The sequence below is a fragment of the Lepidochelys kempii genome, chromosome 4 (genome assembly GCF_965140285.1).
Source record: "Lepidochelys kempii isolate rLepKem1 chromosome 4, rLepKem1.hap1, whole genome shotgun sequence".
Classification (NCBI taxonomy): Eukaryota; Metazoa; Chordata; order Testudines; family Cheloniidae; genus Lepidochelys; species Lepidochelys kempii.
The window spans coordinates 17,564,347-17,588,473 of record NC_136383.1 but is presented as its reverse complement, the minus strand read 5'-3'; the positions used below and the strand labels follow the sequence as shown (position 1 = coordinate 17,588,473).

Genomic DNA, 24,127 nt, shown 5'->3' with positions numbered 1-24,127 from the left:
CTTTTTACCTTGTTTAGGTCGCCAGCTTCTTTTAAAAGCCATAAACAGAGTATGGACAGAGCTGATTCACAGTAAGAAACAAGTTTTAGAAGAAGTATTCAAAGTCACACTACCTGTCAATGACCGTGGTCATGTGGATATAGTTGTAGCAAGACCTTTTATTGAAGAAGCAAGTTTAAAATGCTGGCAAAATCACTTGGGTAAGAATAAATGTGAAGATATAGTATTCCAAAAAATATCAAATTGGTCTGTTATCTTCTACACCAGATGTTCAGTCTCATGTGTTTTGTAACCTTAATAATGAATTTAGGAAGTTTGTGTTCTGTATATACGTTATAGCACTTATTGGCAGATATAACTACAATCACACCAACACCTCTGCGTAACAAACTGGCATATGTTTCTCAAACCATGGTACAAATTGCAGACCATTACACAAACAGATATTTAGCAATAAAAGAGAGACAAAATAATATGCACTTGTAGCATAAATAAAATATGATGGCATGGGTTAAAAAATTTATTCTCTCTTGTTTGGGAAGACCTGTACAACTCATTTGTCATACGTCCACCTTTTGTGAATAATGCACTTATCCTGTACTTGTGGCAGCAAAAACATCCTAAATTCCTAGATTTGTAGAGTTTACAGTCAGAAGGGACCATTAGATTATCTAATATGATCACAGGCCATTAAGTTTCATGCAGTTACCCCTGTACTGAGCCCAATAACTTTTGTTTGACCAAAGCATAACTTGTGTTTGGTTAAAGCATATCTTCCATAAAGGCATCCAATCTTGACCTGAAAACATCAAGAAATGGAGAATCCACCATTTCTCTCGGTAGTTTGTTCCAGTGATTAATCATCCTCACTGCTAAAACGTGGTACTTTATTTCCCATTTGAATTTGTCCTGGTGAAGCTTTCAGCCACTGGTTCTTGTTATGCCTTTCTCTGCTAGATTAGAGCCCTTTAGTATTAGGTGTTTTCTTCCCTTGAGAAAATTTTCTTCTTTTTTGATGAAGTCACCTCTCAAGATTTCTTTTGATAAGCTAAACCTTTGAGCTCCTTTAAGTCTCCCAGTAAGGCATTTTCTCCAACCCCTGAATCATTTTTGTTGCTCTCTTATGCACCCTCTCCAGTTTTTCAACATTGTTCTTAAAATGCGAACACCAGAACTACATGTAATATTCCATTATCAGTCTCACCAGTACCACAGACAGAGGTGAAATCACCTCCCCTTTCCTGCTCATTACTCCCCTGTTTATAAATCCAAGGGTTGCATTAGCCCTTTTTGCCACAGCATCATGCTGGGAGCTCATGTTGATTTGCTTGTCCAGTATAACTCCTAAATCCTGTTCAGAGTCACTACCTTCTATGATACAGATCTCTATTCTGTAGATATGGCCTGCATTTCTTGTTCCTTGTTGTATAACTTTATTAAAACACATTTTGTTTCAATGGACCTAGTTTACTAGATGATTCAGGTCTCTTTGTATGAGTAATCTGTCCTCGTGGTTATTTTTTGCCAATCTTTGTCGTCCTCAAATTTTGTCAGCAGTGATTTTCTGTTTCCAAATCGTTGGTGAAAATGTTAAAAAATGTAAGCCTAATATTAATCCTGGCAGAACCCCACTAGAAACACTCCCATTGGGTGATGATTCCCATTGAAGGCTACTTTGAGATCTGGCAGTTGGCAAATTCTTAATCCACTTTGCTTTAAATCCCTATAGAAGTGTAAATATATTACATTTACTTGTATTCTCCTCAAAGACTGAAATCAAGTCTGTTTGAGAAGACCTGTTTTCCATAAAACCATGTTGACTGGCATTAATTATATTCTTATCCTTTATCACTATTTCTTATAAGGTGATTTCTGTTCTAGAACTAGAGCAATGGTTATTATTCTGTGCATTCCAGAATAATACTGGAATATACCAGTATAACTAATACTCATTAGTTATAACTCTTATCTACAGAATTGTTTTCATAAAATTTATTCCAGTATAGTTTTTGCAAAAATATCATTTGAGGCAAGTCTGGGTCCTGACCATCAGTAAGTCACATTGTCAGCAACTCTGACGCTACTGTTCCTGTGTTAGATGTTCACTAAATAAGGATGGGGAATTAAACAAAGGTTGGGGTATTAATAGGAATTAAAATATCTTCAGCATTGTATCACGGTGCTATAACTGCAGACTGAAAGAGGCATCTGAAGCCAATAGCACTGAACTATTTGCTGGTTTCACATTTGTTTTATTGGACAAGGTTAATCTCTGTGGGTTATTGTTTATTCACATTTGAAAAGAAACAAGTGACCAGTGGAATTTCGGGACAACAATCCAGATTAGCAGTAGGTTCCTGTTAGCATCCCAGAAAGGACAGTGTGAGTCCAAGCTCCCACTCATTCATTTCAATGCTAAATTTTCACAATTTAGTTAGGTCTTTTCGAAACAGAGAATATTAAATATGGTTGCGAAATCAGTTAAGATGCGGAAAAATGGACAAATACTCCTTGTGTACCAATATGGTGTAGTGTAACCTGGCTTTGATGACAGACATGGTGTAAAAACGGTTTGCATGGTTCTTTTCCTCACTTTTTCCATCACACCTTGCCATTCGCAATACTTTGTAACCCAGCCAAAACTTTCATTAACATTTTGTCTTGATTAGTCCATGCTATCACTTTAATTTTTAAAATGATAAATGGCAGGCATTAAAAACTAATTATGGAGAGGCTGGTTGAGACTCTATAATTAAGGTGGCTTTCTGAAATAATCTTAAAATTCTTGGTTTTCTACATCTGGCTGGGCTTTCGTTGTGGAAATTGAGTGTTTACGCAAAAATTGTCAGAGGTGAATCTTCAGTAGATCCATCTCAATAGGTAGTTTTTGAAAAGAAAACAGGGTAGACAGGAGGCTGTATGTAGAAGCCTGAGAGGAAGAATGGGACATACAAGGAAAAGGCAGGAAGGATTAGGAGGGAGACAGGCTGGTGGAGAGGGGATGAAGAGGGATAAAATGGCAGCTCCCCAAAGCTCGGTGTCAGGAGAGGGTAAGTGGAGTCCCCTTCAAGAAACTAACAGGCAGGATCACATATTTCTGAATTTAAGGTTGAATATTGAACCTGAAATGATCACGTTTGGTAGTTGTTTCCCCCAATGGCTCAAAAATCAGACAGCAAACAACAAAAGTGGAGTGGTGGTGGTGGTAGTACTTTTAAAGCTGCTGATCTTTTTTATTTATTTATTTATTTATTTTTGTCAATTTCATGATTTCAGGGGGCCTAATACATGATTTTTAGATTTGGCAATATTGCTTCTTTCACCTTTCTTTGTTTCCCTGCCACAGCCCCCAGTTCTCTCTCTTTCACCATATCTCACCTCCTAAAATCTACAGCAGTAAGAAGAAGGGGGCAGGCAAAGCTCCCTTGGTAATCAGAGCTCCATTATTGAGACAGCCCTGGGTAGGACAGACTTTCCGTGGTTAAGGTAGCAATGCACATAACATACGATGCAAAACGATAAAATCAAGGAAAATAAAAAATAAGCTACTTAACAGTATGCATCATCTATTCCTCCATGTGTAAACACAGGACTCGTTGCTATTACAGTACACTACAGACCTTACACCAGAGCCTGAACTCAACCTTCATAGCATGGCTGAGTTAAGGCATAGACACTATAAACCTGTGCTTAGGCTCCAGCTCCTGCAGACATGTGATTAAGTCAGAATCTAGGATTCCATTTATTTAAAATTAAAAATAAGTTTCTAGTTTCAGGAAAAGCTTGATAACACAAGCCAAGCATATCTGAAACAGTGTTCTGCCTGAGTCTGCAGACCACCTGAAACAGTGGTTCAAGGAGATGTGCATCTCACAGAGGTTGAGGGGTGCATCCCAAGTGCATCCACAGCTCTGGGAAACTCTACCAATGCCACCTCAACAGAGGACTCCCCCCCGGGTGACCCACATCCTACCCATACAAGTGTGTCTTGGCTGCTGGGTTTGGCCCAGTCTGCTTGCCACCCCTCCCTATTCCGGGGAGATGAAGGGGACCCCTGCTGCTACTCTCAAGGGGAGATGGTCCCTGTTGCTCCTTTTTGGGGGAGGGAAAGCTGACCTCATGCTGGCCCTTGACTCCCAGAGGAAAAGGAGACATCTGTCATCTCCACTTCAGGTGGGAGTTGGCAGAACCACAGTACAGTTTTGGGGCGTCAGAGGGGACAGTGTCATGGTATGTCTAAGCACCATATCGTTAGTCCAGCCCTGGCCCCTATGGATACCAACCTCAGCATCAGACTACTCCCTCAGCATCCCTCCTGCGTGCACAGCCCCTCCATCATGCTACCCCATTGTAACACTAGTTGTTGTTAATTGGTGTGTTTTGAGGGTAGTTTGGTAAAAGGAGTGTTGGATGGCTGGCAACCTTCGGGGGCATGGTTAAGGGTGTGTAGACTGTGTTGTACAGTAGTTATAAGGTCTGTGCCTGTGGATAGAGTACAAGAAGCTGTGCACTGTTAAGTGGGTTCAATTCTCATTTCCTTGCTTTTCTGGTTTTGTGTCCGGTATCTTGTGTGTAACAATCATACCTGTTCTACGCATTGAAAATATTTGTGAATTGATGTAGGCTCCATAAAAGTAAAAGCAACAAAAGTATGAGGAAAGTGTTTGAGAACTGCAGCTGAGCTGTCAGTTTCTATTCTCAAAATCTTCAGGGCAGAGGGTTGTGTGTTTTTGTCTGTGTTTAGAAAGCAGCTTATTGGGGATTGCCACAATATAAATATGCTATTTATATTTTGATAGCCCCAGCCTATCCAAAATCTGTTAGAAGCATTCCTTAGTACTTATTTCCATTGTTTATAATGTGAAAGAGAGAATGAAACTTGTCAGCTCTGTAGCTTACCTTTTGGTTTCTGACTCCCAAAACAAGCCTTCTTGGAAATGCTCTCTACTCCTTCAAGAGAGGTGCAAATAAGCATAACGAAAATGAGATGGAAAAATATTTTTGGCATACCTCCATTATTTTTACCTGGGAGTCTTCAAATTGATACTGAATACACAATTGATTATTCTACTTTTGCTGTCTCCTAAATGATAAATTTCTGAAAGAAAGGAAAAAAATAGCTGCATCTGTTCCACAAATTTAATTTCAAAATGCACCATTTCTATTTTTAAACCAATTTCATCTAGAAATCTTTTTCTCTTATTGCTAGAGAGACTCTTGATTGTTTCTTCATAATTTGCCTTGAACATGTGTTATAGTAAAGTTTGAGAAAACTTGTTAGTTTAGCAATACCTTTCTGTGCCATATTTCCACACTTGGATGGAATTAGGTATGATAAGTAGAAATAGCTGTGTGGGGAACTCGTATCATGTTTCAGGACAGAATGGAATGCCAACAGGAAAGCCAGATTTTCAGATTTGGGGGGGAAGGGTGGGGGGTAAATGGAAAGAGCTCTGTAATTGAATTTCTCTTCCATGGTATAAATGTTTGTCAAGAACAAACTGAGAGAGGTCCCTGGGTACGGTGAACATAAATGCATAGAACAAAACCTACCCCAGAGTTCAGGATTCTATGTGGATCCATCATGCTTTAAGGCTGTTGTTCTACTCGTTAAGAACCTCGTTGACTCATGGTTAACGCTATCTAATTGTATATGAAAATTGTTGGTCATTTTTTTAATTTTAAGAAAAGGGGGATGGGAATCGTGCTTAGCTAAGTAAAGTGGTAATTCTATCAGAAAAATAACATCAGCGCTCTCTTTAATATAGCCCATGAGAAGAAATGTATCAGTAGAGGGGAATCTTTAGTTCCAACCACACAATCGAAGCTTTCACGGGTCAGCAGTGGGTTTGGCCTTTCCAAGTTAACTGGATCAAGAAGAAACCGAAAGGAGAGTGGGCTCAACAAACATAATCTCTCTACGCAGGTAATTTGTATTGTTTTATTAAAGGTCACCTGTAAATACTTGGGAGAAAAATCCAGCAATTTCACACTTCACTGTATGTGATGAATGCCCCAAGTAGCAAGGGATAGAGGAGAAAAAAGTACCTTTTTCCCCCCTTTCTGAATATCCAGACTTGGTCACTCCTGCTCCATAAGGCACGCTAGTAAGCCACTTTAAGCAGCAAGTTATTCCATTGTAGTCAGTGGAACTGCTTACATGCTTTAAGTTACACCTGTGCTTGAGGGCTTCAATAGATTGGGTCCTAAACCGGTAATGTTACATCATCCCAATTTGCAAAATCCAGCTGCAGTAAACTGGAGTCAACCCATGGAAGTAAGGTGGGTGCTTGGGTTTTTAACAGTGTTGTATGGTTTAGTGAAGTTTGATGGTAGGTTTCCTTTAAAAAGCATTACACTGTCCAGCAGTATTTTCTTTACTACAGAATACAACTCAATAAAAGATGATATCCCCCTGTATATGTCACAATAAAATTGTTGACTTCTGAAGCACCTCAACCATAGAATATATTAAAAAGAGTTTAACTTTACAAAACAGCACAGCGTTGTTGGTTTTTTTTTTTTTTAATTAAAATAAAATACATTTAAAAACCCACTCAGCCTCACGATAACCAACAGCACCATTGTTGTTTGCTGTTACCAGTGTAGTGTATGCTATGGTATCTCTTCAATTATCATGAATTTGTCTGGATGTTAGAACAGAAGAAAAATGTGTATCTGGTTGTTTTAGCAGGTTGCTAATGGGTTCTTTCTTCCTGTGGGATAAAAGTAACTCCATCTGACTTCCTTTGGAGCTACTAATGTTCTGCATGGTGTGGAAGAGTAGAACCCTAGGTTGCCTAGTAGGTGTTCAGTGGCCTGTGTGAAATGAATTGGTGGTCTAGTCCATTTCCTGGTGGACAGGTGCCCATACCAGAAAAAAACATCACAGGTGTTCTAACTGGAACCCTAGATGTCCAGAGTGGAAGAGGGGCCAAAAACTGAACAGGGTGAAGAGTCATGCATTGGCAGAAAGCCATAGAACACAGAGGTCTTCAGTCTCCGTAGTCTGCAAACCAGGCACCATTCATAAGTTACCTTTTTTCTTTTTAAATTAACTGAAGTTTTAATTCATTTATTTGTTTAATGCCCCCTACCCTTTGGTATTTGGTGTATTTCTGGGATGTTTTCTAAGTATTTGCAGATCACCATTAAATAATACCAGCATGTGTTTAGTTTAGTTCAGAAAATTGATCATAAGTAAACTAAAGAATATGGTTGTATTAAATGGTTTGAAATCAATCTAATATATTTTTAAGAAGAAATTGATCTGTATGAGAGTTAAGGTGTTTTATCCATATATTTTGCAGTAAAAATCTACCTTTGTAAAATTGCTTTCTATATGTTCTGTCTCGTTTATGATTAGGAAATTTCCCAGTGGATGTTCACTCACATTGCAGTGGTTCGGGACTTGGTAGACATGCAATACAAAGAGTATCAAGAGGTAAGGGAGTATCCAGGGAATTAATTAGAATTAAGATGAGCCTATTAAACTGCATATACTGTCTCCCTAAGACACTGTACAAACACATAGTAAAAGAGTCCATGTCCTAAAGAGCTTAACGTTGAAACAGATAAGACAGACAACGTGACAGAGAGAGAGAGAATGGAGGCACAGAGAGCTGAAGCAACTTGCCCGATGTCACCCAGCAGGTCAGTGGCAGAGCTGAGACTAGACCCTAGGCCTCCTGATTCCCAATCTGGCATCCTATCCTCTGAACCACTGCCCATTATTAGCATGGGTTTGTGCATCAAATTAAAAAGAGATGCATGAGTCTTTCAGTACATTAATGAGGAAAACCTTTTTGTTGTAGCAGTCATTGCCCTTTTCATGTAATTTAATAAAGAAAAGGTATACTCTGAAAATAGTTTTCTAGACATTGACTTATTTATATAAACCATGCATGGCAATGGTGGTACTTGTGGATACATGTAAAGCGTAGTCAGTTGGACATGGGATCACTTTAGAGATTGTACTGGTGGGTAAATATTTCTCTGTAATGGACAATGAGTTTATTACATATTGGTTATTTTAATGTTTACAGTTTTTGCTTTAATATTTATAATAATACTCAAAGCATCAGATGGGAAGTTAAAGTTATAAATTACATGTAGATGCTTTAAAAAATGAAATAATCTGCAGTAAGGATGTCTGCAGTACTTAAACATCTATGAACCAGCGAAGCAATTCCTTCATGGGTAAAAGCAACATCCCATCATACTCCAGCTGAAAGGTTGTTTTTAATTATCTTTGAAGTAAGCTTTGGGGTTTGCAGTGTGGCCGTCCCACAAGAAAAGTAATGTGATCCACAGGAAATGATACATGATTTAGAGCAGATTTCAAAATATTTTTTCTCCAGTATTTAGAAATATTCTTATGACATTTGGGACAGAGTATCCTGTCCTAACGTTTCTGCAGTCTTGTAGCACTAGTAGTACATACATACATTCCATACATATAGTATACCATTTTATAACAGAAACAAGATTTTAGAGCAGTTGTTTCTAATCATGGTATCTATAGACAGTAGCAGCTGTTTACCAGATCTGTTCCTCCTGAAATGAAATCACAGAACCTAGCATTTTCTGCCAAACATCCAGCAAATCACATTTATGGTTAGGATCGCTTGCTGAGCAGCATGCTCTAAATTTGAGAAAACAGCTTCCTAGAGGAACAACCACTTGGAACCAACTATTAATATAGAGCTAATAGTTAATGTAATATCTTTATTATGTTTATGTATGAACAGTCAGAGAAGGGATTCAAAATAGAATTTATTTCTTCATTCAACAAAGCCCTTTCCAGAATACTTGCATTAATGTTATGCATCTTGTATGTTTATCATTTACAAGTAGCCTTAATTTAAAAAAAGAAAAAAGAAGCAGGCCCATTTGTCGCTGACAAAAAATGCACTATAAACCTTGGCCATAATAAATTGTTGCTGGAAATGTAATTAAAATAGCATTGAGCTGCTACTATAACTTCAAATCAAACTCTCTATTAACTATATAGTATTGTGTAGGTTAACCACAGTCATTTCTTTGAAACCAGAAGGTCTTTTGAAATGTTGTTTTGCCTTGGTTGTTAACCTGTAAACCTTTGTATTTACAGCGTCAGCAGAATGCATTAAAATATGTGACAGAAGAGTGGTCTCAAATTGAGTATGAACTATTAAGGGAGCGAGGTTTGTGGGGTCCTCCCATTGGCTCCCATCTGGATAAATGTATGTTGGAGATGACAGAGGGACCCTGCAGAATGAGGAAGAAGATGGTACGAAATGACATGTTTTATATTCAGTATCCTTACATGCCAGAAACTGAACAAGAGACAAATCTGCTGGTAAGTGTACAGTATTTGAGTGTTTGTAATAGTTTTTAAGCCTTATTATTCTGAAGTGCAGTGTTTGTTTAAAAAAAATGCTCATCACAATTCATGAATTCAGCCTAGTTGGTATTACTGAAACTGGTGGGAAGATTAGCATGATTGGAATGTTAAAAATCCTGCCCATAACCTATGTGGGAGGGATCAAGTGGGCAGAAAGAGAGTGAAACGGCTCTGTGTCAAAAATAATACTACGTTTTTCCTAGTCATTAACAGCTCAGAAGCAAATTATCTTGAGTGCTTATGGATTGATGTTTGAACAGATAAAGTGCAAGCGGGGGTACTATTAGGTGTCTGCTACAGACCACCAGTGACGCTAGAGAACAGGATGACCCACTCCTTAAGCATCTGTCTATATTGTGTAGCAGAAAAAAACCTGTTGTCACAGGAACTTCAATATAAATGATGTATGCTGGAGATCTCATGCTACCAATACTAAGACACTCTTTGAATTTCTAAAAATTGTAGATGACAAATTCCTAACGCAAAAAATGTTGCACCCACCTTGGGCAAATTCTATATTAGAGCTCTGGACAGGTAAAGAGGAATTGGTAACAGAAATAAAAATTAGTGGTTACTTAGGTACAAGTGATCATAATTTGATCATGCTGTTTACACATCATAAATGTGAAGTCCAAATCAGCAATATATATACACATTTGGTGCTTTAAAAGGCCAGTTTCATAAAGCTGAATACAATTTAACCAAATTGGTTGAGACTGTAAACAAAAAGTGTCTATTATAATTGGAAAATGTTTAGGACCATTTTACTAGATGCTTAAAAAGCAACAATTTCACAATTGAAAAAGAAGACTATGCTAGTTAAAAATCCAGTAAGTCTTAGAGGGCAAGTGAAAGAACCAATTTAAAATAATAATAATAATAATATTAAATGGGAAAAGGGAGAAGTCGATAGCAATGAAGACGAATTAGAAGCTATGAATTGTGGAAAATTCATAATGGAAGGAAAGGGACACAAGGAGAAATCTGTGGCTTGCAGAATTAAGGACAATAAAAATTGTTTTAGTATATTAGGAATAAAAGGTATAGGTCTGTTAGTAGTATTAATTTCCTAGAGTGGTACATTTTCAAAACATTGCATGAGGAATTCGTTCTTAAAGTTTTCATGCATATTAAATTACCAGTGGCATAACTAAAACAGTGCAAGTGTTGCAGTCATGCTGGGGTCCAATAAGATGGAGCAGCGCTCTGGCACTTCACCTGATGCGTGGGGTCACTGTGCCACTCACTCAAATTTGACCTTGCCACCACTCCTTACAACAGAGGGGCAGCCAGACCAAATTTGAGTAGTATTGAGATAGGGTCTGCAGGGGTTGCAGCGCCATTCAGGTTTGGCCCAGCCACCCCTCCATCATCACAGGGACAGCTAAGCCAAATTTTGAGTGGTGTTGGAACCTGGGCAGGCCAAACTTGAATGGCACTGCAACCACATGCACCAGTTTGCAATGCCACTCATCACTCAAATTTGGCTCTCACTGAAGTTCCCAGGATGGTGGGCGAGGGTCTGGGAGCTGAGTTGTTGGTGGGCTGTGGGGAGTGCTGAAGGGGGGTGGAGGGGAGTTGTGGGGCAAGTGGGGGATGCTAGAAACCATGATGTTGGATGTAATCAAAATTTTAGATTCTGGAGTTGGGAAGGAGTTCCCTAATCTGTTATTGCACCGTGGCCCTCTAGAGGCTTGTTACACCACTGTAAATTAATGAGAGATTTTGGTGAGAAGTGTAATTTATCTCATCCACTTCAGTAATTCTGAGCAAAATGGGTATTGTATTCCATTAATATAGATCAAACTCTAGGCCTACTGACCTAGATTAGTGTGCACACCTGAATTGCACTCATGAAAATACTAATACATATGCATCAGTGTGTTTTTATGCACATGTGGGCCATGTGCAGAAGTACATGTGCCCTTTTGTAACACGGACAATTATTGGTTCTCAAAGAAGGTATGTGTTCCCCATATTCATTTTGGAAGTCGCTCTTTTCTTGAGAGAATCCTAATCATATAGAAATGAGTATTCAAGGTTTTATTTAAGCATTATGAATGAAACCAATTAATAATGCAATGTCCTGACCACACTAGGCTAGTTTAGATAGTGAATATATTTCACTCTTAGTTGGAGTTATATGTACACGCAAAGAGGAGAACATACCATCAGGCATTCTTCCCAAAAGTAATTTTTTCTGATATGTTTATACTTAATGCCCTGTTTTCAGTCTGACTTCTCAAGTAAACCTCCTGAGACACCTGATGATACCATTCCTCAAAAGGTAAAGAAACAAAATTACCCACTGAAAGAATGTCAAACAAATACAAATGTTTTCCTGCATGCTAGGCAAACTTAACAAGGCTTTTACGATTGGCTTTCAACGTTGTTCTTTCAGTAAATATTTTCAGGATTAAAGGTTTCCAATATTCACACCTAGAAGATGTTGCTGTGTTTTCTTCAGTCTTCACTTCGTATAATGTTCTGTAGCTCTTGCCTTCTTTGCTGCACACTAACAGGCTGTGTTGGGCTTACTCTCACTGTTTTCACTGTACATGTGTATTGGCTTGGGATCTGAATTAATGGATTATGGAACATGTTTAGTAATGGGCAATGTGGTAATTTTGTGTCACTTAGGAAAACTAACACCACTATTAAAATACTTTTTTTATTTGGTCGTTGATTATTTGGAGCATGCCTATCCCAACTGTATTTCAAAAGTGTCTTATGCTAGTAGAGGGTTTAGAAAGTGTTCCCCATAAAAAAGAAATAATATTTTTTGGAATAGTGGGGCTGTAACCATTTTGTTGTTGGAACTAAAATCAAAATTTTGATTTCCCCTTTTCCCCCAAATCCTTTCCTTCTTCTATAGCTTTGTCATTAGAAAATAAGGTGTATAATGTAATGAACTGGTATTATGTTTCAAAATATCAAACATACCTCAAAAGAAATTGGAACGTACACATTACTGGCCATTCTATATACAAGTATAAATGTAATTTTGCTTTCATATGCAACTGTGTTCAGTCGTGCCCATCACTAAGTATGGTATGTGGGATTCATTCACTTCTTTTGAATTAGACATGTTGTTAAGCTCAAATGTGTGAAATAAAAGTGGTTATTATTTAAGATGTTAAATGTAATGGTTTATATAGTTACAATTATCCTTTCTGTCATTTTAATTGTTTGGTGGTTTTTTTGGGGGTGGAGGTATTGTTTGGGTTTTCCCCCCATAGGTTGTTCAATGATTATTTCCGGAAAAACACTATGGCAATAAATATTGTCATTGTAACAGCCATAATCCAGTTATCTGTTGCTAACGCACCATGACGCATGGTTTGTCACTCTTCTCCTACATGAGTCAGCTACTCTAAACAGATCCCTAACAGCTTTACGTTTTGGAGTAGATAGTATTAACTGGAAAATCTCCATATCGGTACCCTGCATCTTTTAATATTTTAGCACATCTGTTCATAGCTGTGCTATTTTTGTCTACATGAGTTTTTGTATTGCCCAATATCAATAGGTAAATTACATGAAGAGTAATTGAAAACCACATTTTTTTCCCAATAATTATTACAGGAGCACATGAAGGAATACCTACACTCATTAGATTGGCAGATGGTAGTGTATGACACCACACTGGGTTTATGCTAATAGTTCTAGAATGGACAGGAACAATTATTTGTTTTCATGGAAAAAGTGTGATCAAATAAAGATTTTTTTAAAGTTCCAGAGCTTAACTCATATAAAAGCTGAGTTTTTTAGCAATTTTTTTTTCTGGCAATAGCCACAGAAGAAAACCTTCACTACAGATTCCAAATCTAACTTTTCCACATCCACATAAATTAGTTCATTTTTTCACTTCGGAAAGAGGCACATTGCTCATTTCATCCTTACCTCTTTTTATCCCCAACTTTACTTCTGTGACCACCCTAGTGTGTTTACTGTCCTGATTTTGTTATCTGTCTTTTTAATTATAGTAAAGTCATTGTAATCAGATGTTTAACACAAGAATTAACCTTCAGAAGAAACCTGTGTAACATACATTTGTAGCCAGAATTTCCGTTTAGGAGCTGGAGTTACTGAGATAATTTGCAATAGTTCTCCCAAGGGGACAGTCTGCAAATTAGTTACATTAGTTAAAGATTAACATCTTAGGCCTTCTCCTGCCACCACCACAAGTTTGCAGAATATTAGTTAAACTTTAGTTTCCTTAATTAAATGTTTGAGTCTTAAATCCAACTCCCTGGCTATTGTGTGATTTAATGCACATCAGTATGTACACATTTTTACCTTTCTTTGTTGTATGCATTTAAACTAATGCATATATTGTAGGGAATGACAAAATAGATAGATAAATCTTAAATGCAAGTTTGTCTTTTTGTGGCAATTCATAACACACAGGCCACATTTAAAAGCTCTGTATTTCAAGTTTGGTCATCATTTCCCAGTCTGATCATCATTTCTGAGACTGAATAGCTTCCTTGCAAATCCACTTAGGAATTAAATCTTATATTTTATCCATAGGTTTTAACTGGCTTATGATTGACCACAGATAAATACATGATATTGTTGAGCATGTAATGTGCACACAGTAGTCTTGGAAAAATTTCATTTCAGTTATTAGAGAGTTGACTTACTAATATTTCATTCATTTACTTCTAAGAAACCTACTCGTTACCGAAGAGCTATAAGCTATGACAGCAAGGAATACTACATGCGCCTGGCTTCTGGAAATCCTGCTGTTTTCCAAGATACTATAGAAGAGAGTTCAGAAGGTGAAGCCACTCAGCAGGAGCCAGAACATGGTGAAGACACTATTGCAAGAGTTAAAGGTAAATTCATCGTTCTCTCTGTGTTTTGAAATAACCTATTTGATGTTAAACTTTTAACTTTTTTAAACTTGCTTCTCCCTGAATAAGTCTGGATTTCTTCAAATTACCAGAGCTGTATAAATGAAACATAAAGGGTCCTGTAGGTCCCCATTTTACTGCCACAACTTTAGGCAGTTAATTTTGAGATTCACGTGTTTTTGAAAGGTGACTTCAGTTACTACTATCATCAACCAGACAACAAGAACCTTTTAAAAATGTATGTATGCACACATGCACAAGGGAGTTGAGTTTAAAATAACTGGGAAAGAATTAGATAAACAGTTGTTCTTGGGGGAAAAAATCCTTTCCTTTACATTCATAGCATTTGTTAGAGTTGGGGGAGACGTTAGTTTTAAGTCACTGTCATGTCCCTTCTTGATCTAAAAGTCCTGACTAATCTGCTTGAAATCACAGAAAATTACAGAAATGTTAAGAGAACACACAACTACAACACACTTCACGGAACAGAAAAAAGCAAAAAATAGTGTGTCCAGTGTGTCAGCTCAATAGTGTGTCCAGTGTGTCAGCTGGATTTTAAGGTTTAACAGCTCTTCTCCCATCTGGCATGTCTTATCTGGTGATAGGCTTTCAAGTTCTCTGTTTCTGCTGCCAGAACCTCACCCCATCCACTCACCATGCGTGCACACAGCTCTATGGTCATTTGGGACAGCAGAGATGCCAAGATGTTCAGGCTCGAATATGTAAAATTAAAAGTAAGAGCTAGAACAAGGTGGGTAAAAAGGGGAGAAGTGTCAGTTCAGGACCTGCTCCCGCAGTAGAAAGGCAGTAGTATTGGTGATAAAGATTGAGGTATAGTGGGAAACTTGCACTGTATTGACTAGCACTGCTATTGGCTTATGCCAGTTTGATTACATTCCCACTTATTGGACACCCCATATATATCCCCCAAAACCCTGCAGTGTTTGTCAATACATTGATTGCCTCTCTGATTACTATGCAGGTCTGGTAAAGCCTCCTCTGAAGAGATCTCGCTCTGCACCTGATGGAGGGGATGAGGAAAACCAGGAGCAACTGCAGGATCAAATAGCTGAGGGTAGTTCTATAGATGAAGAAGAAAAGACTGATAATACAACTTTGCTTCGACTGCTCGAGGAAGGAGAGAAGGTACAGTACTTCAGAAATACTGATCAGTTACTTTATCTGGATTTCTACTTTGTGCCTTTCTCTGATTTCTCCAGGTGTGAATATTTAAAACACGAACACTGATCATACATGTCGAAAGGAAAATTTAAAAAAAAGTCCTAAAATGACCTCCCTAACTCTACCCTTTCATTCACTACATATCTCCAGTAAACCTCTCCTCCCAGTGTCAGTCCTGGAGAACAAGCAGATCTTACACTAGGCCTGATGGTCACCAAATATAAGATCTGGTGGGCAGTGGGCAAGTGCATTCTTAGTCAAGGATGGGTCATTCTGCCTCCAGACCCCTTTCTGTTAGCTTAAGCATCCCAGGTGTCTGTACCTACCATGATATCACACAAGGAGAGAGGAATCTGTCACAGAACCAAAAATGAAAACCATCTCATGTCTAGGACATTTAAATAACAATGTGCCAAATAAGCATTACTTACAGAAAACTACATACAATAGATATGAAAATATTAATATAACAATCTTGATTTACTCAAATTCATCTCCCTTCATCTTATACCAGCCTCAAATGTTAAAACATTACAAACATGTATTTTATTCTTAAGAACATTAAAAGGCTGCTCTGTGATTGCGTTGGGTTCCAAGTTTTGTTGGTCTGATGAGAACCTCTAAACAAGCATGTAATCAAGGATGGGTAACACATTGATGGACTAAAGCTTGAAAATGAAGCCCAGGAAACATGAGCAATGATTAAACTCGTTGTACGTGTGTAATACCCCCAATATTTTAAAAACAAAAATATTTTTAGCTTGTATTTTGTGATCACAGCATAGCTAGTTATTTTGTTTAAATCTGTTTTATTGCAGTAATTCAGTTATGGTACACAACTTCATGAGTGTATTTTTTTTCACCGTGACTGATTTGTTTTAATACTGAAAAAAATATATTCAAGCCCTGACATTTCACTTTGATTGTATTCTGTTGTATTTTTCTTGTCTGTTACTGAATGTTGCTTAAAACATGAGATGCTTTTATGCTGTCCAGTTGCAGACCTTTGCAAGAAAATAGCACTAGTACAATATGTATGATTCAGACCTGCGTACCAGCAGGGCAACAAAATGTAAGCCACATTATGCCTCTTCACCAGTGTGCATTGGGGATTATATGAGGTGGTGTCTCAAGAAAAGGGTAAAAAGGGCCATCGGTGACCTTCCTCCCATACTCTTGCTGAGCTGGGGGGAGATGAGTTGAATCTTTGCAGTGGCCCCCAGCATATGTGAGAGTACACATGAATACATACACTGTCTCTGCTGCTCCTACCTTCAAAATGTGAAAAACTGACCACTAATGAATTCTCCTCGAATCTGTCTGCTACAGCAGTCTGGTAGCATATATCACCTTATAAATCTTGTTTAGTTTTTTTGACATATCCAAGTGATTGTTTATAAATATGAATGAACATACTGTCACAAGTGCCATAAAATAGGGACAATTTGTTCTTATTCCCTATGGAAGGAGTATATGTATTGCGCTAATTTTCCTGAAAGATTTCAGCACCCTCACTAGCAAGCATCTCTCTCCTAATTTCATACACCACTTTGAATTTTTTCCCTTTAAGTCTACAGTTGATTGTTGACTCCTGCATGATTCTTGTGTTGAATGCTGTATGATTTTGCTTTGCTGAACAGGGTGATGGTGCTGAATGTTGATTCTTCTTCGCGTAGTGTCCATATGGGTGTTCCACTTCAGGTGCGCACCCGCCTCTCAAGCCCTTGATCAGAGATTTTCAGTTACCAGTGTGTGTTCAGCGCACACGTGTGCCCTACGCCTCCTCATGCTGGGTACCGAGGCTATATAGGGGTGCACGGGCAAACCGCCCTCAGTTCCTTCTGAACTGCCTGGGCCTGAGATGAAGCCCTAGCATGTCTGCTTTGAGTGTGCCTTGACTTTCCTAATATTTCTATAGTGGTTGAGGTAATTTTTATAGTTAGTTGTTAGTATATTTATAGTTAATTTGTTAGCTAAGTAGTGGGAGGGTTGTTTTACCCCTCCTTTTCCTCTTGGGGAGACTTTTTTTTTTCCCTAGCAGGGCGTGCCTGGCTCACTAGGTTTTAAACGATGCCTCTCCTGCTGAGAGGCTATTCCTGTGAGTGCTGGCCACTCTACGTGTGTCCGTTGCTTGGGGGAGTCCCACGTCTCCCAGGAGCACAACTTCTGCCTGGCCCTCAAGTCCAAGACAAGGAAAAACAGGGAGATTAAACTCAGACACCACCTGAGTCTGGTCAGGAGACTCCTCTTCCCTCCAGTACATCTGTCTCCGACTACATCCAGTGCCGCTTCTACCTTTGTGCAGGCTGCCCTTGAGAAAAGGAAAACTTAGGAAGCTTCAGGGAAGGCTTCCAGAAAAAGGAGGATGGACTCTCACCTTAAGAAGCCAGCTCTGTCTCCGAAGCCTCGACCTCTCGGGTCAATACCGTTGAGTCAAAAGACAACTCCTCCGATACCGCAGGGCTATAAAGTCCTGGAACACAAAGGAGAGAGATGGCACCAGTAGGGCATCGGTACCTTCTACTAGCAAGCAGGGTAAACATAGATGCTTGGGACTGGCCCCATCGAATTCCGCCCATCCATCTTTACCTATGAATTCGCCCAACTCTCAGTACCTGTGCATGCCGTGTCCTCGTCACTGAGCAAGCAATGACGTCAGACGCCACTGATGTCCACATCGGTACTCTCACCATTGGCAGTACTATCGGCTTCATCTACCGTGTCAGTACTGATCCTCTACTGGGTACCACAGAAGTTCAGATATACTAAGGACCTCTCAATAACCGATGAACCAGAGTCCCCACTCTTCATGGGTACTGAGCACCTCTTTGTATGGATACTCCGAACTCCAGACCACTATTACCTTCATCATCCAAACTTGTAATCTCATCAAAAAAATATCAAGTTAGTTGGACAGGATCTGTTTTCTTTAAACCCATCTTGAATGGCATTAATTACGTTACCCTCCCTTCATTCTGAATTAATCAAGTCCCATATCAGCCACTCCATTATCTTGCCTGGGATTGATGTAAGGCTTACAGGCCTATACTTACCTAGGTCATCCCATTTACCCTTTTTTTAAAATTAGCACATTAGCTATCTTTCATTCGGTCTTCTGGAACTTGTTCCATGCTTCAAGTGCTTAATGAAAATGGACGTTAACAGTCCAGCGAGCTCCTCAGCCAGCTCTTTTAAAAATCTTGGATGCAAGTTATCTGGACCTTCTGATTTTAAAATGTCTAATTTTAGTAGCTTCTGTTTAACATCCCCCAGAGATACTAATGGAATGGAAAGAGGGTTGTCATCACCATATGATGAGACTACTCCATGTTTTTTTGCCAAATATAGAACAGAAATATTTACTGAACACTTCCACTTTTTCTGCATTATTATTGATAATTCTCCATTGCCATCTAGGACCAATACCATTCTCAGGATTCTTTTTGTTCCAAATATATTTTAAAAACTCCTCCTCCTTTGTCAAACGTTCCTTTGTAAAGAAAATTAAAGCAAAATCTGTTTATCCAATTCTAAATTAGATTAGATTAAATTACAAAAACAAAAAACCTTTCTGCTTGGTAAAGACAGTTGCATATACACATAATTTAGTGCAAAATTGGCTGAACTGTACAAGCTGGAACTTTCCAGGTTGCTTATTTTTCACTGTAATGGTGGTTCAACATAGTTAAGTTTAAAAAAATTGTAAATAATTGGAGCAGGAGGTTCCATTAACACATGAACATTGTGTCCAGTCCTCATTGTGTAGTTATGGGAATGCTTCGCTCACTGTTGAAGTGGACTGGCTCACTATGTGACTGAACAACTTTCTTAAAAGAGAGAGGAAAAAAAACTTCAAGATAATTAGCCTGAAGTATTGCAAAAAAACAATCTACACTATTTCAGTACACCTGTTATCCAGTCTACGTTGTTCATCTTAAGGTATATGGGAAACAGAAAATAATTGAAGTTCTTTAACAATAGTATGTAACCTATTATTGCTGTTGTTGTAGTTAGAATACCTCTTAACTGAAGATCATAGTCCAGTACTACTTGGCTTGTAGACAAGGTAGAATTAAAATTAATTTGCATATCAAACTAAGCTTGGAAAAGTCTTCAGTTTTCGTATACACTGCCCAAATCTCTGATTAAAACATCTTTTAAGAACATCAGTTGTTGTGCCTTGCCGTGGTTCCATTAATCCTTTGTCAGTGTCTGTGTTGTTTCATTCCTGGTTCTTCTGATAGATTACCATAGTTTAGTTTGGTGTTTATTCTGTGGGCTAATGGAGAAAAATAGTCTCCCATTTTAATCTACATTTTGTTGGTTATCGTTTAAACAAATGGAACACAACTGTTTTAGGTAATATTAGTAACAGACTCTTATATCCTAGTAAATTTTCCTTTTATTGAATCCCTGCTTTTATTCTTTTATGGATACAGAATACAGTAGAAAGAAGGGAGTATATGATTTCATGTATATTGATGTATATATATCATTTGTTCTGAATTGTACACAGTTTTATTATAGCCCATTTGTAGTTCATTTGTCTGATGTGTCTTTATTATATTTTTAATTAATAAAACAAGTAGCACAGAATTGCTGTATTTACAAATAAGAAAATATTGTCTGGGAGAACAAGCCATAAGTTCCAACAAGGCAACAGACTGAACTTGAGCTAAATTAAACTGCTTTTGCTAATCCTATGGGTTTCATTACAGATTCAGCACATGTACCGCTGTGCTCGAGTTCAAGGTCTAGACACCAGTGAGGGACTCCTTCTCTTTGGTAAAGAACACTTCTATGTGATCGATGGGTTTACGATGACAGCTACCAGGGAAATACGGGATATTGAGACACTGCCTCCAAAGTGAGTGGATTAATAGTCAGTTTAGCTTGTTTAGTAAATAGACAAGAAATAATTTTGTGAAAGATTGAAGAACAAAACTCTATAGTATCAAACTTAGAAAAGTCATGTGAACTGCACCTGATTCCACAATTGTAGATTGATATGCACAGAATTATGTATAAATAATGTGTTATTTAGCCATGAACTCTACTTTCTTTTTCAGAGCACTGATGTCATGATTTTTGCTCTATTATTGTTGGTTTTATTACTTATACTAAATCATAGAAAATTGTAGTTCAGAATAAATATAATTAAGTTAACCTTTGGAGAATCGTTTAAAACTTTTGTTCACTGAGTTACAATAGTAGTTTTTCCTCTGTGATGACTTTAAAAATAATAAGATTTATAGTTGCGGTCTGCCTGGCTTAACAAACTCCATAAAGTTGAAAAATAGTTTTTGATATACATTGGTGGTCATTTTTAACTTTACTTCCTCTGGTTACCTACAGTCTGCATGAGCCAATTATACCAAGAGGAGCAAGGCAAGGTCCAAGTCAGCTTAAAAGAACATGCAGTATTTTTGCTTATGAAGATATCAAGGAAGTACATAAAAGGAGATACCTATTACAGGTGACTCTTGTATTGTTTGGATTGGATGAGGATGGAGAGAATTTAGCCAGCATTGTTTATTGAAAGTGTCATTTTAAAAAAAAATAATAATTTCTGGAGGTTTTCAGCAACGTGAAAGTGAGGCCATTTGGAGTCCCAAAATATGGATTGAGTTGCCTAAAATTAGGCATCCAAGTTTGAAAATGTTGGCATATATACTTTTTACTAGAGGACAGAGTGTATTTTAATGTTCTGGAAATAGACTTACAGCACTGATTCGGGCAGTTTTTAAGTTAGTTGGTGTGGTCATTGTCAACCTTTCACTATGGCTAAACTGAGGTCACCAAACTTATTTCACTTGTGAGCTACAACAGCTGATTCTAAGAGGTGACACACTAATTCATTAGTCCTATTGTTTGTAACATCCTTTGATATCCATATTTTTCCTCTGTCCTTTCTTTCCAGCCAATTGCTGTTGAAGTTTTCTCAGGAGATGGACGGAACTATCTTCTAGCTTTCCAGAAAGGAGTTAGAAATAAAGTCTATCAAAGGTATTCCAAAATGAGTTAAATTACAGTGATCTAAACTAGTAGTATTACTGCTTTAAAAAAAAAAAAAACTGAGCATGATTAGTAGTATTACTGTTTTTTAGTCTCAGACATATTTTGAAATTATTTTTGATAGCTATATTAGAATGGGCATAAGCCCCAGGAAAATGCAGACCACACCACATTACAGGTTTAATCAATTTCATTGCAGGATATATCAGGCTCTGAAAATACCATACTATAGGCACTGCAGAGAAACTGTACCAGTTAGTTAATCCATGGTCTGTCGATACTGTATTGTATATGACACCCATGTAGCACAGAGAAGGGCACAACAGAAATACCTAGAAACATTTGATGAGTTTTCTGCATTGTTTATATGTAATGCACATAGTATAGATATACTTGTAATGACTAACCTGCCTGTCCCTGAGTGTTGGCTGAATATATTGTCTCTATATTTGGAAAACCTGAGTTTGGATTACTCTCTGGTGACCTGGATATGTTATATAAATTAAATATTAAAATTTTGGGATGGGAAAAGAAGATTTTGCTGTTGCACAGAGAGCTTCTCCAGGCACATGAAGAAGAGGGCTGTGTGTACCGCTAAAATAAGTTCGCTTGTGGATTTCAGACAAAAAGTGAGATGTGAAGAACAAATGAAAGCCACTAGACATCTTATATCTGTTTCTGAAGGAATGCAGCTCAAGGTTGGATGAGAAAATGAGAGCCCACCCTTTCATGCCATGACATCTTGCTCTCTGAAAAAGAAAAGAATGTTGGTTTGTCTGTGCAAGAAAAGAGGTTGACGTTAGGTCCTTCTTCAGGCAGAAGGTAGACCTACAGACCTCAACCAGCTGAGTCAAGGTTAAAAGTTTTAACCCACATCTATGCTGGAGATAAGGTTTGTGGTTAGCTAAAATACTCCAATCTTACCTCAGCCTCTGTTCTAGTGCAGACAATAGAGATGGTTAGAAAAATTTGACAAAACACTTCTTCAGAGTTTTCCATTTCATCAAAATTGAAACTTTCCACCAAAATGGTTTGATTTTTATGAAGGTCCGGTGGAATCCTGCCACCTCAACTGAGTCAAATAGACTGGTGCATCGCCAAGGGTGAGAATGAGAATCCTTCTCAGAATGCCTGAAAACAAGAAAAAAGCCAAAAAAACTCCCCACCTGGTCATCTTTCCTGAGCTTTCTTGAAGAAGGGAAATTCTGTGTTTTGGATCATGTTCACCCCAATCAAAAGCAGAGAGAGACAATTCTTCTGGACATAATTGAGACTATGGGGAGGAAGTTAGTGTCTGCTATTGGTATCCAGAAAGACTAAACTTGCTACACGTGTTAAATATGAGATTGAAATGTCTAACTTTGTTTGCAGATAGGAGATTGGGAGAGTGAGAGCGGGTAGTTAATTTTTTCAAAAGAATTTACATGGCTGCTTGGAATCAAGTTGCCACTTGAATTGAGTTTTGGTGGTTGGATTCTCTTAAATAAAAGGTACACATGGAACATAAATATAAATTAATTTTATTCTTTTAACTAATACAGGTTTTTGGCTGTGGTTCCATCTTTAACTGACAGTTCAGAGTCTGTGTCTGGACAGAGACCTAACACCAGTGTAGAACAAGGGTATGTGGTTCTCGTCCTAAAAATCTATTGCTCAGAATGTCAAGTGAAGAGACTTGTTTTCAGTGTTTGTTGTAGGCATGTTGGTCCCAGGGTATTAGATAGGCAAGGTGGGTGAAGTAATATCTCACCAAGCTCATCATCAGAAGCAAGCTCCCTACAACTCAAAGAAGCACCAGTCCCTGCTGTAACAACAGATGCAAAGCCTGCAGACATGTCTCCACTGCTACAGTGATCAATGCCCCCCCCCACACACACAAAAACAACGCACCTTTCAATATTCAGGGGCCCTCCACATCCCTGTCCCAACATGTGGTGTACCTCATCCAGTGCACTAAGTGCCCCAGTAACAGCTGTAGGTGAAACCAGAGAATAGCTACACTCTCAAATGAACTCTCACAGAAAAATGATAAGAGACAAAAATACCCTGTCACCAGTGGATGAGCACTTTTCACAGAGTGATCGCTTTATATCTGACCTATCAGCTCTTGTCCTAAGAGGAAACCTGCACAACACCTTCAAAAGACAAGCCTGGGAACTTAAATTCATAATTTTGCTAGACACTAAAAATCATGGTCTTAATAAAGACCCGGGATTTATGCCTTATTACAACCATTTGAAACCCACTAACCCCCTTTTTTTTGTCCTATGAGTGTCGAGGTGTTAACTGTCCACTTCACCTTGAATGGTCTCTTACAACATGTTAACTCCTTGTGCTAAACAATCTGTTCCAGCTTGTATTTAGCTGTGACCACTCTGAGTGCCTTTTCCTGACCTGAAGAAGAGCTCTGTGGAAGCTCAAAAGCATATGTCTCTCACCAACTGAAGTTGGTCCAATAAAAGATATTACCTCGCCCACCTTGTCTCTTTAAATAAAGAGACTTATGTTATTTAAAGTTCTGGATCTTCTGGAGAACTATGCATCTTCCGTGCTGAACTGCACTGCCTTGAGCCAGACCAACAAGAGTGATTGGAGATGCTAGGTCTAAAAATGCTGATCATCAGGAAGTTGTTAGTGAGAAAAAGAAAAGGGGAATTCACATAAAACTTTTGATTTTACAAATTGC

General features: G+C 38.2%; 1 protein-coding gene across 9 annotated transcripts in view; it reads left to right on the top strand.

Annotated features, from left to right (window-relative positions):
• WDFY3 (WD repeat and FYVE domain containing 3) overlaps window positions 1-24,127 on the top strand; it is a 262,135-nt gene that overhangs the window by 208,914 nt on the left and 29,094 nt on the right. For 8 of the 9 annotated variants that reach the window (XM_073340560.2, XM_073340559.2, XM_073340566.2 and 5 more), the window contains 11 exons: window positions 18-200; window positions 5,769-5,926; window positions 7,367-7,444; window positions 9,113-9,340; window positions 11,619-11,672; window positions 14,058-14,226; window positions 15,227-15,390; window positions 20,145-20,293; window positions 20,782-20,902; window positions 21,347-21,432; window positions 22,983-23,063. In XM_073340560.2, coding sequence (XP_073196661.2) covers window positions 18-200; window positions 5,769-5,926; window positions 7,367-7,444; window positions 9,113-9,340; window positions 11,619-11,672; window positions 14,058-14,226; window positions 15,227-15,390; window positions 20,145-20,293; window positions 20,782-20,902; window positions 21,347-21,432; window positions 22,983-23,063 — 1,471 coding nt within the window. The remainder of the gene's footprint in view (window positions 1-17; window positions 201-5,768; window positions 5,927-7,366; window positions 7,445-9,112; window positions 9,341-11,618; window positions 11,673-14,057; window positions 14,227-15,226; window positions 15,391-20,144; window positions 20,294-20,781; window positions 20,903-21,346; window positions 21,433-22,982; window positions 23,064-24,127) is intronic. The other variant, XM_073340564.2, reaches the window with a different exon arrangement.